At 37.1% G+C, this 16,166-nt stretch overlaps 1 protein-coding gene across 1 annotated transcript in view; it reads right to left on the bottom strand.

Annotated features, from left to right (window-relative positions):
* LOC127066020 (nephrin-like) overlaps window positions 1-16,166 on the bottom strand; it is a 112,673-nt gene that overhangs the window by 71,640 nt on the left and 24,867 nt on the right. Inside the window, exon 4 of the mRNA XM_050999159.1 lies at window positions 9,461-9,666. Within this exon, the coding sequence (XP_050855116.1) occupies window positions 9,461-9,666 (206 nt within the window). The remainder of the gene's footprint in view (window positions 1-9,460; window positions 9,667-16,166) is intronic.

Genomic DNA, 16,166 nt, shown 5'->3' with positions numbered 1-16,166 from the left:
TTTAATTTAAATTCAACGACGGGCCGAGAGTACACATCAAAGTATGATTCTGAAGGTAAAAGGACCAGGAAAAAAAGCTCAACGGTAAGATGATCAGATCATCGACTCAATTTATATGCATCTCGTCCTCGATAGGAAAAACGTGATAGGGTCATTTCATGCGAAATCGATTACTTTTTAGAATTACATTTCCGTTTTTATTCAAAATCAAATATATTCTAACATTTAGTTTCTCGAATAGACGTACGTAAAAGAAAATGAATATTAAGCCAATACGAAGTTTATACTCGTATTTGCTATAGAAAAAATGAGCTATAGGATAGCTCGGGAATCAGACTCGGGTTTCTGCATTACGTATGCGGCGCTTTAAACCCATTGAATCTCATTCCCGCATTGCTTTTTTAATTCGACCATGGAGCACGTTTTATACTTTTACGTAATTAATTACAATTGAGTTAATTAACACAAATATAGTTATTATTGTTAAATAATTTTCATTTATTTCCAAATGAATTTACCCGAGAAGCACTATAAAAGAATATTAATAAGATAAAAAAAATGAAAAAGAATTATATTTTGCTATGGCGATATCAGACGAAAATTGAACGTACAATTAAAGAGAAAGAAATGAGAGTGTCGAGAGAAAAAAAAATTGTTCCAAGAATATCTGTGGAAGGGAGGAAGAAAAAGAAGAGGTAGAGGACGGTTAACAGGATTAAATTACGAGGGTGTCGGATCGTTTACGAGGCCGTAAAAATCTTCATTTTTCATCAGGTCAGTATCCTGCGGATAACTTGGCAGCTATTTTTTCTCAAAGAAACACTTAGTAAACTGTCTTCCTTTTCTGTCTAGAGAGAACGCAACAAAAAATGTATCGAATTACGATGGTTCGTCGATGGTAGGTAGTCGACGAATCAAAGCACATAAGAGTTTCGATAAGGGAACGAGAACATCAACGAAAACTCGATTTTGTTTTATCGCTGCGTCGAAAGGGTGATGAACGTATGCCGAAACGACGTAGAAAGGATTCTGCGAAGGTGATAGAAGGAAGAAACGAGTGCTATCTTGATACGCATTCTCGATAGAGACTTGCCAGTGCGAAAATACCTTGACGAAAATAGAGTTTAGATCGGACTGGAGACGCTTTTTCAAAGGTGTCGATACAGCGGTCTTGCGCGAAGTTTTTCGTTAGGAAAAAGAAAACGAACAACAGAAAGCAGAGAATCTCGTAAAACTACGTCAACTGGCGCGATCGTTCGCACACGAAAATCGTATTCGTATCGTCGAAGAAAATATCTTCGATTTCTCTCGAGGGGACGGAGAAACGAGCTGACGACACGTTCTCGAAATCGAGTTGTTGTCGATGCATCTACAAAGCCGTTTGTCTTTTCGATACGCTTTGATGTGTGCTGTGTTGTGTCGTATCCACCTGTTCATACTACCTGTCTGTAAAACAGGTAGATAATGTTTTTATCTTCACTTCGTTAAAGAATCTTCTCGATGAACGAGAAACCGAGGCCGAGGGAAGTCTTCACGGTTAACTTTTCAAATAGGTCGTTCGGCTATTGCATCTTGTATGTACTCTTGATTGTTCGCTGTATGAGCATGACTGAGAATTATAAATAAAAACCAAGAGCATTACAAATCTTCATTAACCGTTATTGATTAGAGCTCATCGATAAAGTGAGAAGAAGAATATCGAAAGGTCAAAAAGACACCAAATAACACTCCGTTTCCTTGATTTTGCATATTTTATTATCATTGTCAAGTTCGTTGCTTTAAATATGAAAAAAGTAGGAGTAAATACAAACGACGACATCCTCTTATATTAGCATTTTAGTATTTGCTGTAGAATCTCAGAAAGATGAGAATCTTTGCCGTTCGCTATACTCGGCGCTTCGCATGGTTCGAGATGAGAGTGGATGAAGAAAAAAGAAAGGAAATGGAAAAAGGGGAAAAAGTGAAAAGAGCGATAAAAGAGAGATAGATGGTCGAGTAAGTCTTTACCGCGAGCGTCGAAGATCTTAGATTTTTACGAGGGATCGGAAGTTCGTCTCCAGGGATGAAAACTATCTCGAAGCGCATCTTTCTCACCGTAAATGTTATCACTGGCTTGTCCGTTTAAAAACCATTAGAATTCGAAGGAGCGACGAGTGAAAAGGTTCGGAAAGAAGATCGAGTAAGTCACAAAGCCAGTTTAACTACGTTACGTTCTTTCGACAAACGGGTTAAATCATGGCCAGAAAATTAATTGTTTCTATAAAACGAGTATACCGATACTCGATGCAACGTGATATATCTGTGCTATCTTTCCTTTTTTTTTTTGATGAAGAAAATTGCAAAAATTTAAAGGATTTCGAAGTTAAAGTTTCAGTGTAGGTTTCTCATCGAAAAGGTAAAAACGTACAGATTTCGTTTCGTTGTCGTGAAAAGCCAATGAAGACCGACAAAGAAGATTATTTTCTCGAATATTATTTAAAGATGGAGTTTGTCGAGGATAATTCAAAGCAATTTCTTAACGGAAATACGGAGAATAGGAAAGTGCATACAATAATCGGAGAAAAGAAAAAAGTGGAGACAATGGATAAGGATATGGTATCGTAGGGAACTATCGAGGAATGGAAAGGAGGAAGCACCATTCATGATTTCGTATCGGAATATGAACAGTAATTGCAGCTACCCCTGTTGTACTCCGGCTTTCTTGTCGAAGCGCAGATTCTCGATCGGTCATTTACGATTGAGAATGGATAAACTGTCGGGTATTGACGGAGGCTGGAAAACTGAAAAGAACTATACGAGAGAGGAAGGGAGAGGTGAGAGGAGGAGACTGAAGCAAAAGAAGAAAGAGAACAAGCGAAAGAAGAAAAGCAGACGAAATCAGGACGAATAATAGCAATTTACTTCGTATTTCTGACGTCGAGAATGTCAAAGACGTAAAAGTGATGTCGCTGTATCGCAGTTGTCCCATCTCGATAAAACTTAGGCTTAAATAAATGAGTCTATAATAGTTTTGAGATTAAGAGTAGGTATTGAAAAACGTTCGAAAGCATTCAATGGACAGACATTAAATAAATTTTGAATGACATGTCTGTCATTAGAATCATGTCTAACAAACTTTGCGTTTCGTTCGAGCAATGAGCCAATATCGGCCATATTCTATTTGCGGATCTCCAAAGGAATTTTCTTCCTCGGTCAATTGTCTATTCACTGCAAATTGATCATGTTAATTACGTAATTTGCCGTTGTATCTGATACAAGGCAAGAACGTCTTTGAAGTTAACTCGAATGCAAGTGGGTGGAAACGTAGCAGGAATGTCGAGTAGCACTTAAATAGGAACGCGTCTCACAAGCACAAACGAAGGTATATGGTTCGACTTTCTGTATATCGGGATGATATTGGTGAATCCTCCATGTGAATTGAATATTCTTGGTGCGCAAGATTTTTTCAAACTATCCTCATGGACTAGTCGTCGATGATAGTCGGATGGACTTATCGATATTTCGACGGATCGTACATACTCCATTTTCTCTTAAAAGAAATATCGTGAAGTATTCGGTCTTCCTGCTATCTCTTCATTTATATGTACACATACACATATATATATCGATATCAACCAATATTTCAATCACTTTATATCTATATATACGCGTGCTATACCGTGCTATTTCGCGTATTTTCGAATATGCTCCGAATACCAAGAAGAACGTGCACGGTTGATTTACGATAAATGCGATCGGTCGAATTTCAAGAAACACTTGATAAAATATTAAAGACTTCTAGCAATTCTAGCTATCGTTTGTCGCAGTAAGTACCTATGAAAAGAGACATGATTTTTTTTCGTTGCTAAACCGAAGAAAAACCATATTGTCTATGTCGTCTATCTTCCAAGGCCGATGGTACGGTTAAAACATCGAAAATAGACGTGTCAACAATCTTTCCATCTTCGAAATGCGTTTACGATATCTTATTTTGAGAAAAAATTGCGGCTTCATCTTATCTATTTCGCACGAAGAAGAAAGGGATAGAGGAGAGGATAGTTCGAAGATATTCGAAGAACCATAAGGAGGGTGGAAGTCCGTAGCAATTCGGGTGCGAACGTCCGCAAAGACGAATGAGCTCTTTGGTGCAGAAAAATATGGCAGCTTTTCCGTTCACGAATCGTTCCATTGGTTCTTTATGGCGCTCGACAGCCGTCGCTCGTACCAAAGGACAGAGGATTTCGAAGGGCACGACCAGTGAAATCTTTTATGATTCATGACGCGCCGACGAATCGATTGGTAATTTTTTATACGATCGCTTGGAGGGATTTCGCGAAAGGACATTTACCATAGCAATACTACTGTAAGTTGTTACTTCGTAAGCTGTTACCCTTGAGAATGCTTTGCATTTGAATCCACGAACGTAGACTCGAGAATAGGCCTTTACTCGATTTAATGATACCTCTGAGTCCTGATTTTTATTTCTTTTTTGTTTACTTGCTAGCATCAATATTTTACTTAAAAACACAATTATACGTTTCATTGTTCGAATGTTTACTACAGTCTACCGGCGATAAAGTCACCACCTTCGTATTTTCTTTTTCCGGAGGAGAACGAGAAATACCTCAAAATTCTTGCTACTCTTTTCTCGTCTAACGAGCAACGCTACGTTTCCTACGTTTTCCCTCTGGCGGTTGACGAACTTTTGCAAAGAACTCGCAGAAGAAAACGAGAGGCAAAAAAATGAGAGAGACAGAGAGAGAGAGAGAGAGAGAGAGAGAGAGAGAGAGAGAGAAAGAGAGAGAGATAGATAGAGAGAGAGAGAGAGAATAAGGGAATGAAAAATGAGAACCAAAAGATAGAGATGATTAAGAAAAAGAAGAAAACGATTCAAAAGAAAAGTATTTCGGAACATGAACTTCTAATAAAGAAACTCTAGAAGGGATTCGATTACACCTTATTCTATGCACGTATACGTATTACATTATGCGAGTAGTATAGGCGCACGTGTGCTCAGCCATCGGTGCAAAGTTGCACGATGCGAAACGTGAACTCGGCCTCAACGCTTATTCTTTTCCATTTCGTTTTTTAGCGATAAGAAATCTTGGGAGAAAATATTTTTGCGTTTTTCGATTAACTCCGAATTAAAAATGGTGTTTTATAAGAAAATTCGCTATGGTCAAATCAGAATTTCGCAGATTCTTAGCTTCTTTTCTTCTTTCGTTTTTGCTAGCATTTTTCTTTTTTTTTTTAATATATTTCTCTTTACCATCTTTCCGTTTCTTACCTTCGTTTTTCTTCTCTCGAGGAAATCCCTCACCAGCGTTTTCGCAGGAAACTTTCTTCCCAGTTTAGACCGCGTCTAACTACCGTGTCGCTCTTCTTTCTCTTTTAACTTTTTAATCTTTTCCTTACTCGTGCACGCGAGAGACAAGCAAATGTATCTCAAATATGCGTTTTCCATTACCGACTCGAGAAATGTTTCCTCGAAAACGGTGAGTCACGTTCACAATAAATTATTTTTAACTGGTGTTCGCTCGCGACGTTCAAGAAAACGCGACTCGTTTATCGAGATGCGTTAAGTAAATAAATGCCAAGAAAATATTACTCGTCGCAATAGTACTATTTTTCCGACTCTTTTTCTCTTTCTTTCACTTATATTTTTTTTTGATTTTATCGAAAATTTCAAGCAATCGTATATATTTAATATAGCATTTATTTTTATTTCGCGATAAACATCGTGAGATACCTTGATTCTTTCAAATAGAATATTTTAATAAAATTTCTAAATATCCTTTCGTTTTTGAAGATAATCCATTTACATGATGTTACATTTTCCGGCTTGAAGTTGGTAAACGATAGAATAAATAGGCGTGAAAATAGCATGGATTTAAACAACGATGGTGAATCAGCGAAGAGGAAAAAAGTACGACGTCACTGCGGAAAATATTTGAACGTTTCGCGTTTTGTGTAAGGCAAAAAAACCGTCGGAAGCTTTTTGAGAGCGGGAACGCGGAACTTTCCGGAGAAATGACAGATTCCATGCACTGAGGTATAGAAGGAATAGGAGAAAAGAGATGGCGGAAGCGTCGACGTACGAAAGATAACCGCGGGTGAGACGTTTTTCCAATGGGAACCGCCACTCTACGCAAACTAGAAGGGCGCTTTTGCCCGTAGGTCTGTTCTGAATTTTCCATAGGAGCCGTTAACGATGAAATACGAGTCTCGTCGTCCAGCCGCGTAGTAAATTTCAAAACGTGTCTTCCGTCTCTACCTTCTGTCTTCGTTCTTTCCCAATTTCTCTCTTTCCGCTTTTATATTCCGCCATTATCGTAGCCTTCCTCGAAAAATTTGTCTTCTTTCTATGCTATTTCATCTCGATGAAAGCTTTGCGATTTCTTCTTTGCAAAAGAAACATGGTTAAGCTATACGAGCTAAAAAAAAGTGTCATCAACAATGAATATTTTGGAAAGATCACCGAGGTAAATAAGAAACACTGCTTCGTTATTAAGTTCTTCTATTATTTACGAAATATATCGAAGTGATTCAGTTTTCGTATCGTCCTGGTTTCATTGAATTCAACGTAGGTCGAAATACGGAGCTTAGGGAAGTACAATCTAGGATTTCTCTCAAACAAAGGCTATGGGGTGATTACCCAGAACAAAGCACACCAATGAGTTTCTATTGGCACTAGATCCTCCTATAGCTTTTCATCGATGTGGTATCAAATATTTAACGTTACAACCCGTATTCCGGACAGTGTTATGTTTCTTCATTAGTTCTAGCATATTCAGTTTTGTGTACCCTCAATGAAGTCCGTTCGAAAAGGAAGATCGTTTGTGAATTTAATAAGGAAAAATGATTTTATCAACCCTTCGGAGGATCATCGAGCTTATGGAGAACTATGGGAAAATGTTTACTCTTAATGGATTAAAATTGTACGAGAGTTCATCATACAATTCTTTGGTAAATTATTTATATATCTGATTTGATATTTAGTTAAAGTATGATCATAGACAGTTTTTTTTTCTGAAACGTGTGATATCGTACAAAATCAATAATCAAAAGAAAGGAATAAAGAAAACGATGAAAAAATCGATGAAATTTCTCGATGATACCTAATTAGTTATCTCAATGGGAAGGAAAGTATCAAGCGAGTGGAGGATCAAGACGCTGAGCAAATAAGTAAATTAATCTTATACTGTGTATCATTCCAACGACGAAGAAGAGCTTTTGCATGGAAATTTGGATGACAGAATTGGCTCATTGAAGCGTAAAAAAGAGTCGAAATCAGGAAGTAAAGATTAAAGAGGAGAACGAGTATGGCTAAGAAGTCTCGATCGTTAGGAAAGCATAGTTCTAACGTAACTATTTCGAGTTCGTTCTAAGTTCGAGTAGACGTAAAGCGTGAGTATATCCTTTCGCGCATTCGGTGTTCGTGTATTCTGGAATTAACCGTGAGCACCGCATCGGCGCTGATGCGCAACGGAGCATAAAACGAGGTATCCGGCGCGTTTCGTTGACGATGGTTTCTCGGTCACTAGAGCTGACTATCCTCGATTTGACTTCTCGTATTTCCTTTCAAAATAAATTTCTAAAAATCGAAAAACACACGGTATTGGAGAAGGGGGAAGGATATCGTAGTTACTCGGCCGAACTCTTGTATCGTCGTAACTATTTCTCTGGACGCTTCTCTTTCGATCTTCTATACCACTCTCTTGCTATTGCTCTGAAGGTGAACGCGCAGAACCGACGAACCACGCTTTAACTCGCAATCAGTTTAATGGTCGATCGATGGGTAAATTCGGTTAGAAGCTTCCTGAAAGGACTTTGGCTTTCTCCTAGGCAAGAAGAGATGCACGAAGCTCGCGCGTTTCCAAGGAAACGCAAGTCGTAGTACCGCTTCGATTCTATTAGCAACAGAGTGTAGTCAGGCCATGCTTTGGGTCTCTGTTACTCTTACTTTCTCATCCTCTCCTGTAGACTCTCAGGAATCATCTCCTTCTTGTAGCATCGTCGTCCGGCAAACTTTCTTCTTCCAAGCTCTTATCGCCAACGCGATACTTGAAACACTTCTTCTCTTCCTGTTTTTCCTCTTGGATCAATAAAAAAGGAAGTCATACCATATAGATATTCTTGTCGAACGCAAGCGTACATACGATGACGGATGAGCCGAGAAACAAAGCTCTGCTATGCTCGACGACATTCCAATGCAAATTGAACGAAATGCTTCGATGGCTCGTTTGTAGATAGCTTCGTGCTTGTATTTAATTGCGAATCTCTGTATTTCTGCATCAAACCGTATGCCAGCGGGAAAGCTCAAACATTTCGTTCTTCGAGCACGTTCGTTTTCAATGCTTGACTGATTGTTCGAGTAGTCGGTTAAATTCGCGTTAACGGGTGATGTTCGAACGTTAAGTCGACCGCCATTACGGTCCTTTCCTTATTTCCACCTGTTCTTTGTTCTCTTCTTTCTTTTATCATCTTCTCTTTTCTTCTTTTCTCTTCGATTTACTGAGCTTCCCTCGTCGTCTTGCAACAAATGCGACTTTGCAAAAGCTCAGCAAGTTAGCAAGTAGTTTCGTTTCTTGAGTACAAAACTTTAGTAACGTTAAAGCGAATATCTCTGTTGACTTGATACGATCGCATTCTAAAATTTAAATAGTATTGTGGAAGATGCTACTCAGCTTTACGTGCTTCCATTCTCGAAAACCACATGGTTTTGGAAATGGAAAGAGGAACGTGAAATAGTTTCCTAATTCGATGCGATAAATAACTTCTCAACTCTGAGTCTACATTCTGTTACTTCAAAGAGTCGTTAGAAATCGATCTTTTATCGATCATCTATATAAATAATTTTAACGTTTAAGAGGAAACTTGAGCAAACTTATGGGAAATTGTGAACGTCATCCGTTCACATTGGATTATTATTTTACTGATTTTTTTTTATGATAAGATATCTTCTGTTACTTTTCTTTCACGTAATGTTATATGATGGAATAAAGGTTGATAAAAGCATACTCAAATGAAGTTTTGATCTCTCTTTGGAACATCTCGGCCTTCTTAATTTCTCAGACGAGAAACTTCAGCATAGTTTTCGTTACGCGTCGAGTCATGTTAAATATACTTGATTTAGTGGAGTAGTTTATAAAGTTTGAATCAGTTCGATATGAAGGCACAAATTTCAGGATTGAATCGATTTAAAATGAATTTTTCAAAAGATGTGACAAAGTAGTATATCGATATAATTTTTATAAATTAATCTTAGAGAGCTTGTTCTCGTTATGAGTAAATATTATTTTATTGCAAGTTTCTTATCAATTAATTTGATTAATATCAAAATCTTATTAAACGAGTAATCATTGTTAAATACCAACATCCATAAAGATTTCAATACTCGTCGAAGTTTATCGGCGATCAAGGTAACGAAAAAGAGATTACGTATGGCTTGCAACTTTCGACTTTGAATATCTTGACTTACCAATAACGGTGAAGTTGACTTTGAAATTTCTCGTGGGAGAATTTCGAAAGTCGACTCTGCACCTATATACACCTTCGTCGCTCTCACGAATATCTTGAATCGTCAACTGTGCCGGTGGATTTGCACGAAAAGTAGCACGATGACCCCAAAAATTTGGCGCACTCCATAGCTTTGCTTTTCCAAACTGTCGAATTCTTGCATCGTAACTGTAACACAAAACGAAAGTCTTTAACGTTTGTAAAACGAAAAATAGATTATACGGTTACGATAAATTTTTGGAGTAACTTTGGCGATTCGTCATAAGCTGGGGTAAAGGATAAGGAAAGGTTCGGTATTCTCGTTCGAATCCCCAGTTCCAAACTCGATACAAACCAAGAAGTGCACTCGACTGAGAGAGTCAGATAACCTCTTACTTCGGACCTAGAAAGATAGTATTAGGGACCGACCGAGAGTCTGGGTTGCAATATCCCAAAGAAGCTTCATCCCCGTTGTATATCGTCCATGAAATGACGATAGCTCGTAACCGCCAGACGGTAAATATCACTAAACTTTTATTTTACGAATCGTTGCTTTTTAATGCTAGTTATACGAGCTGTCATTTCCTGCGGAATACGAATACAAATCGCCTAATTGTCCGTTTCCATACCACGTCTAACATCGTCGCGGTGAAATTTCCTTTCCTGTAGTTGCCGATAGTGTCGAAGTAATCATCCTCGGGCAAGCGTGTTAATCGTCGTGACGATATAGAGAATAAAGATATTTGATTGTAACGTTTAATCGTGTATACGTATTAGTATATAACTAAAAGCGATAGAAAGAAAGTAATTTCGCAATACCCTTTTCAGGAATTGTTCAATTTCAAGAGATAGATCGTCATTATAGTGGTAGTAGTCGTCGTAGTCGTTGCTTTACGTTCTCTTTGTTGCTCCATAATTAGCTTTAATAGAACAAACCCTCCGTCGTCTTTGGCTACCTCACTCGGTCCCCCTCGATTACCAGCTCAAACAGGATCGAAACGAGTTGGAGAGTCTAATCGAGCGACAAAGTTCGAGGAAGTTTCGTGATAAGCGCTCGATCCCCAAAAACGACGTATACCGCAGACATCTCTTCGAGTTTCGACGGCCGTCTCCTCATCTCCTTCTATTAGGTTTATCCGAGACCGTAAGATAGATTGGATCGATTTTCAACGAAGACGATGAAACAGTAGCTTAAGACAGCTTCGATATGCAAATTTATCGCCGCGATTTAATACGCGTCCATCCTTGCCTTCGAATATGTTACTGACGCGCATCCTTCAGCAATTCGTTAAGCGCCATTGTGGTATTAGAAAAACAAAGACGGTGATTTAATGGATTGGGTTAATAGAAAAATAGATGATTCTTTTTCTTTCTGTTCTGTAGGCATTGGAAGCCTTGTAGAAGAATCTATTGATGCTCCAATTCTATTAAAGTGTCACATCGTCAAGAAGGATCCAATTAATGAAAGACCTCCGGAAATTTTAATTAATAAAATCTTTGAAAAATTAAGTTCGAGTAAAAATAATTTTATTACAATAGAATAACAACTTCACACAAAAATACGGATCTCGATATGATCTCGCGAAAAAGATTTTGAAAAGTTCTGGAGTCTTTTCTTAAATTTAAAAATTTTAATATGTTTCTGATTGGGATCTATGAAGATATTTTTTGGTATGTGAGAAGGAACGCGTTGAGATCTACCATTTTCGTATTTTCACTTATAACATGGGTTATCCATTTTCCACTTTTTAAATCTTGATAAAAGTCTAAGATTTCTTGTTACGCGTTATTGAAAATACAGAATACGAAATTTTGAAATTAACAAAATATATCGCGTCATAGACTATCGATCCGACAATAAGAGTATTATTCAATGAAATATCTAATACACCTTTCGAGGATTCATCGATGAGTACTCTCGCTTTAATCAATAGTCGAGTTAATTCTATTATCGTTCGACTGGTTCTATCATATAATATGTCTTACTGTATCTTGCTTACCACAGAGAGTAATAAGAAACGTACTTCGCGTGTCGTCTAGTCCATTATCGCTTTCATATGTCGCAATGGCACGTAGTATTCCACAAATAACAGAATATCGTTTTGTTGTGGCGCTAAAATGGTCTTTTTGTTTTTTGAATCCTTTTTGCATTATCTGATAAGAGTCTGTTAGGTGTCTCTTTCTTGTCATCGAACGCCAACTTCGCCATATATCTTTCGTGCTATTCATGCGTTACGTGTTCTCGAAAATGTCTTTTGCAGATCGTCGCTTTTTCGGGTAATGGTCACGTATATGTTCTGCGCTCTCGATTTCTCAAAATTTGGCAAGTTGCTCATCGGAGAGAGGAACAGGTTGTGAGATTGCGAATGATGGTCTTCTATTAGTCTGTTTCTTGCACTCTTTCGAAAACTATCTATCCTACTTCAGTTTTTGCAAGACTGTTTACTGCACCGCGATATTTAACTGCCTGACGCATGGAGGTCTGTAAAATATATCTACGCTTAAGAGAATGTAAACGTTTGTGCATTCCGCGAACTCAAGGTCAATCTTATATTTTATTGTACGTTGAGTGCGTATCTGTACAACCACTGCATCTGTAAGTTATTATAGTAAAACATATAATCTATTATTTCAAAAATCACAGTTCGGTTCCTAAGCTATTTAATTTCGCCTAATATACGTTTTGTATCTTTACTAATATAGTGCTTGTTTCTATCCATGTCTATAGACTTTACCATTCTGTAATACAGCCTGAAGCACAGACATGAAATGTGAACAGCGCGATACTACTGCACTAGTACTCAAACGATTAAGTTGTACCACAGATTCACTTATTTTGAAATTATATGATTAATGAATGATGCAAACAGAAGAAATGTGATTATTTAATTTAAACTTATGCTAATATTCATGATTACGCTTTCTCTTTGTTCGTTGTTAGTACGTATAAGCTGGATCGATATGTCTATTTCTAAGCTATGGTCGGTCGTTTGTTCCTTCGTTATCCCTTAGCGTGTTTCGTACCCCTTTTGAATTTGATTTCAGGTGGTTAACTGTTCACATCAATGTTCCTGATTGTTCAGTTATTCTCTATGATTCACTGTTTACTGTAATAACTCATTAAAATTGTATATTGATCGCGTTGAAATTTAATTTGATTCAAAGGAGCATGAAATATAATATGGAAGAACTTATAGAAGAATCTATTAATGCTCGATGCTAATCAAAGTACCGCGTCGCTGAGAAAACTTAACGAGACCTGTATGAGACAAGTTTAATTTAAATTAATAAAGTTTCTTCACAAGTTAAAGCGGGCCGATATGATCGTGCGAAGAATATTTTTCATGTTTATCTATAGCTGTAAAGCACATCTAGTTGAAATGTTTTTGAGTATTATATATTTCTTGTTTATTAGAATTATAAGCAAATCTAACTTTTTCTTAAGTAGTTCTTAAGTCGGAAGAAGCGTCAAAAAATTAAAAACATAATTAAACATCTTTCGATAGGTTTGTAAAGATTTTCAGTACGTTTGAGGAGAATTAATCAATCTCGTTTTACCGTCCATGTCATGGACTAAATCATTTTTGTTTTTTTGGATTCTTGGAAAAATTGAAGCTTTTATATTTTGTGTTATTTTAAACGATGAATGACATGTAATAATACTATATATTTTAAGTGTTTATCACCACTTTTCTATCTTTCTCGAATTTCATGCCATATGCTTTCTAAATTCAGCATATTCGAATTTTCTTAATAACAAACCTTCATTTTTATTACCTTGCTATAATAATTTCTTTCTATAGGAATCTAGAATAAAATATTTTCGATAAATATTATGTAGAGATGATCATGTTTGCATTCTCGATACTTGTAGGTTTAACTATAAATACATACAAATATATGCGTATTTATATTGAAGGATATGAAAGCATCCCAAGGCTGTCGCTCATTGGCTTAATTCAGAGAGTTAACTGTAGTGACCCGTACGTAGCATTGGTTGATGGAAGCATCAAAACTGAATAGTTAATGTTGTTGTCAAAGAGGAAATTAGAAGAGGATGTGTAATATATATTGAGGTCAATAGCGGAAATTTACATGGTTGCGGTTCTACGAGTTTCCACTAAAATTACATATTAATAATATTGCATAACATTGAGTTAGCATAGCACTGAGATCGTTTCGAAAACACTGATGAATTTTTCGAACAACAAATGTCGTGAGAAGCTTTTAAAAGAGTAAAGACGTTGTCCGTTAAGGATTCGGAGACAAACATTCGTTTTAAGGCGTGAGAAAGAAGAAAAAGAAGATGAAGAAGAAGGAGGAAAAGGAAGAGCGAAATAAGGAAGGAAAAACTAGACAGAAGAGCGAGAAAGGCATAGGAGGTGAAAGCAAAGAAGGCAGATGGCCTCTAAACAAATTAAAATAATTGCTAGCGCCTTCCGAAAGCGGCCCTGTCTTCTACGAGCTAAAAGAAGGTAGTCCCATGAATACGGTAGTGTCAGTAGAACGAATGTTTCATGGAGGGGGTTGGAGGATTTAACCACTCTCGGGACTCTTAAAAGGAGCTTAACTTCGCGCATAAAATTAAAGCATTGTAATTGCAGACGGCGTCGCCACTGCGGCACTGTATTTCTTTCTTTTTCTTTTCCCTTCTCTCCGTTCCTTCCTTTTTCTCTTTAGCCCTTTTCTCCCTCATTCTCGCTCTTTCTTTTTCTTTCCTTTTTCCTTTATCTCTTTCTCTCTCTCTCTCTCTCTCTCTCTCTCTCCTTCTCTTACACACACTCTCCATCGAGGAGGAAATATAATTTGCTAGCTCTAACTTTCGTTCGCTCTACGACACGGGTGCTCGCCCGGAGGCCGGCAAGAGTGACAATGACAAAATGATATTTAATTACGAAAACTCCAGAGGCGAAAAACCTAGTCCGTAGAGATTATATCCTTCTGACGTAGTAATAAACGGGGTTCGCAGAAATTCTAATAACGCGGAGGCGTCGACGTCGAGTGAGAGGAGAAGGAGAAGCGACTGCAATTAGCGTCTAGCAACGTCAGTCGGCTACTCGTTACGCAGTATACATATTTTAAAATGTCATAAATAATATATTGAACGAACGCATAAACGAATGCGATCAAAAAATGAGTTATTCTTGTATATGGTTCATGTTTAAGTGTCAACTTAACAATGCGTTAAAAAGTATGCAACAAACGAGGTAGAATATCGAGTGGAAGATGCTTTTTTACTTTTTTCGTCCTCATTCACTTCCAGAAACGTTCTACGAACGAACGAAATTCTTGAGCTATAACTTTTACCTATTATGAGTCACGTGCTGTCGCGAGTGACAATGACAAAGCGGATTTTAATCGCGGGATAGATTTGTAAAAGGTTTTATGGTGTAAGATTGCTATGAGATTAATTTTTTTCCTTGTAAAATTAAAAGTTCTTTAGTCATAAAGGAATAGCAAAGATTTTAATAAAGTAATATTTTGTATTCCTACCTATATTTGACATTTTTTTTTCATCGATGTGTCTGATAAAAATAATATTAATACCTTGGTCAGAGTTGTATTTTTTCTTTTTTCTTTTCATCGGAGTTGAACGAAGCTACAAATTCTCGATCGAAATATTTCTTTGATTTCGTCAAAGCCCTTTAGAATCACGATACCAACTATTCGCTCATCTTTCTTCTATTCAAATATCATTGTGAAATCCACCATTTTCTTCCATTATTCTTCGAAATGAGAATCCTGCTCTGGCATAATGAGAGAAGGATATCGATTCAATAGTTGAATATAATATCCGATTATATGGCCATTACTGACATTTACAGTGATTTTGTGTCGCAAACATTGAACAAGATTAATACGAGATGTGAAAATTTCGTTAATTTGAAAGGTTTACAAGAGAACACATATTCGATTTGAATTATTTCGTGAAATTAGATTTCATTGAAATAGCTTTTATTTTTACGAATCAATTGACTTTTTTATAATCATTTTAAATTGGAAAAAAATTTCACGTGGATAATAATAACGATAGTTATAACAAATTACGTCGTTATATCTCTTCGTAAGTCATTCAATATCGCACATCCACGTATTCTCTTGCTGGATCGTTCTCTTACGAAAGCAATAACTCCGATGCCGTCCATTACTCTTTTTCTTCTTCCTTCGATTCCTTATTTCACTCTTCGCTCCAAGCCAAATCTCGACATCGTCCGCTATCGATCTTTTTGCCAAGAAAATGGTTCCTTCGATATTTCCCAGACCTTTTCAGGGACTTTTTAATATCATCGAATTTCAATATACCTAAATCCATTCAGCTATCGTTCTCAAGATGGTCAATAAAATAAGTGGGACGAAAATTCCTTTATTCGTGTTTTTGTTTATCCATACTCACAACTAATTTTTACGCGTTTGTCAATTCTTTCAAAGGTCACAATGCAGTAGTAGAGATGAAGCACTTGCTTTTTTTTTACCATCTTTTTCTTGCATGGTTTTACGACTCTTGGCTTGGAATACGTGCGAACGATTAAACGAGCTTGGAATAAGTCTGTGACGTGGTTATAGTAGAGTTGCAAGCGAGAGAAGAGAGTAATAAAGAATAAAGAGAGAGAGGGAGAGAGAGAGAGAGAGAGAGAAAGAGAGAGAAAAAGAGACAGGAAAGGGCACCTAGTCGAGCTGGAGGGGTCGGA

This window comes from Vespula vulgaris, chromosome 9 (assembly GCF_905475345.1).
Source record: "Vespula vulgaris chromosome 9, iyVesVulg1.1, whole genome shotgun sequence".
Lineage (NCBI taxonomy): Eukaryota > Metazoa > Arthropoda > Insecta > Hymenoptera > Vespidae > Vespula > Vespula vulgaris.
This window is presented reverse-complemented; position numbering and strand designations above follow the sequence as displayed.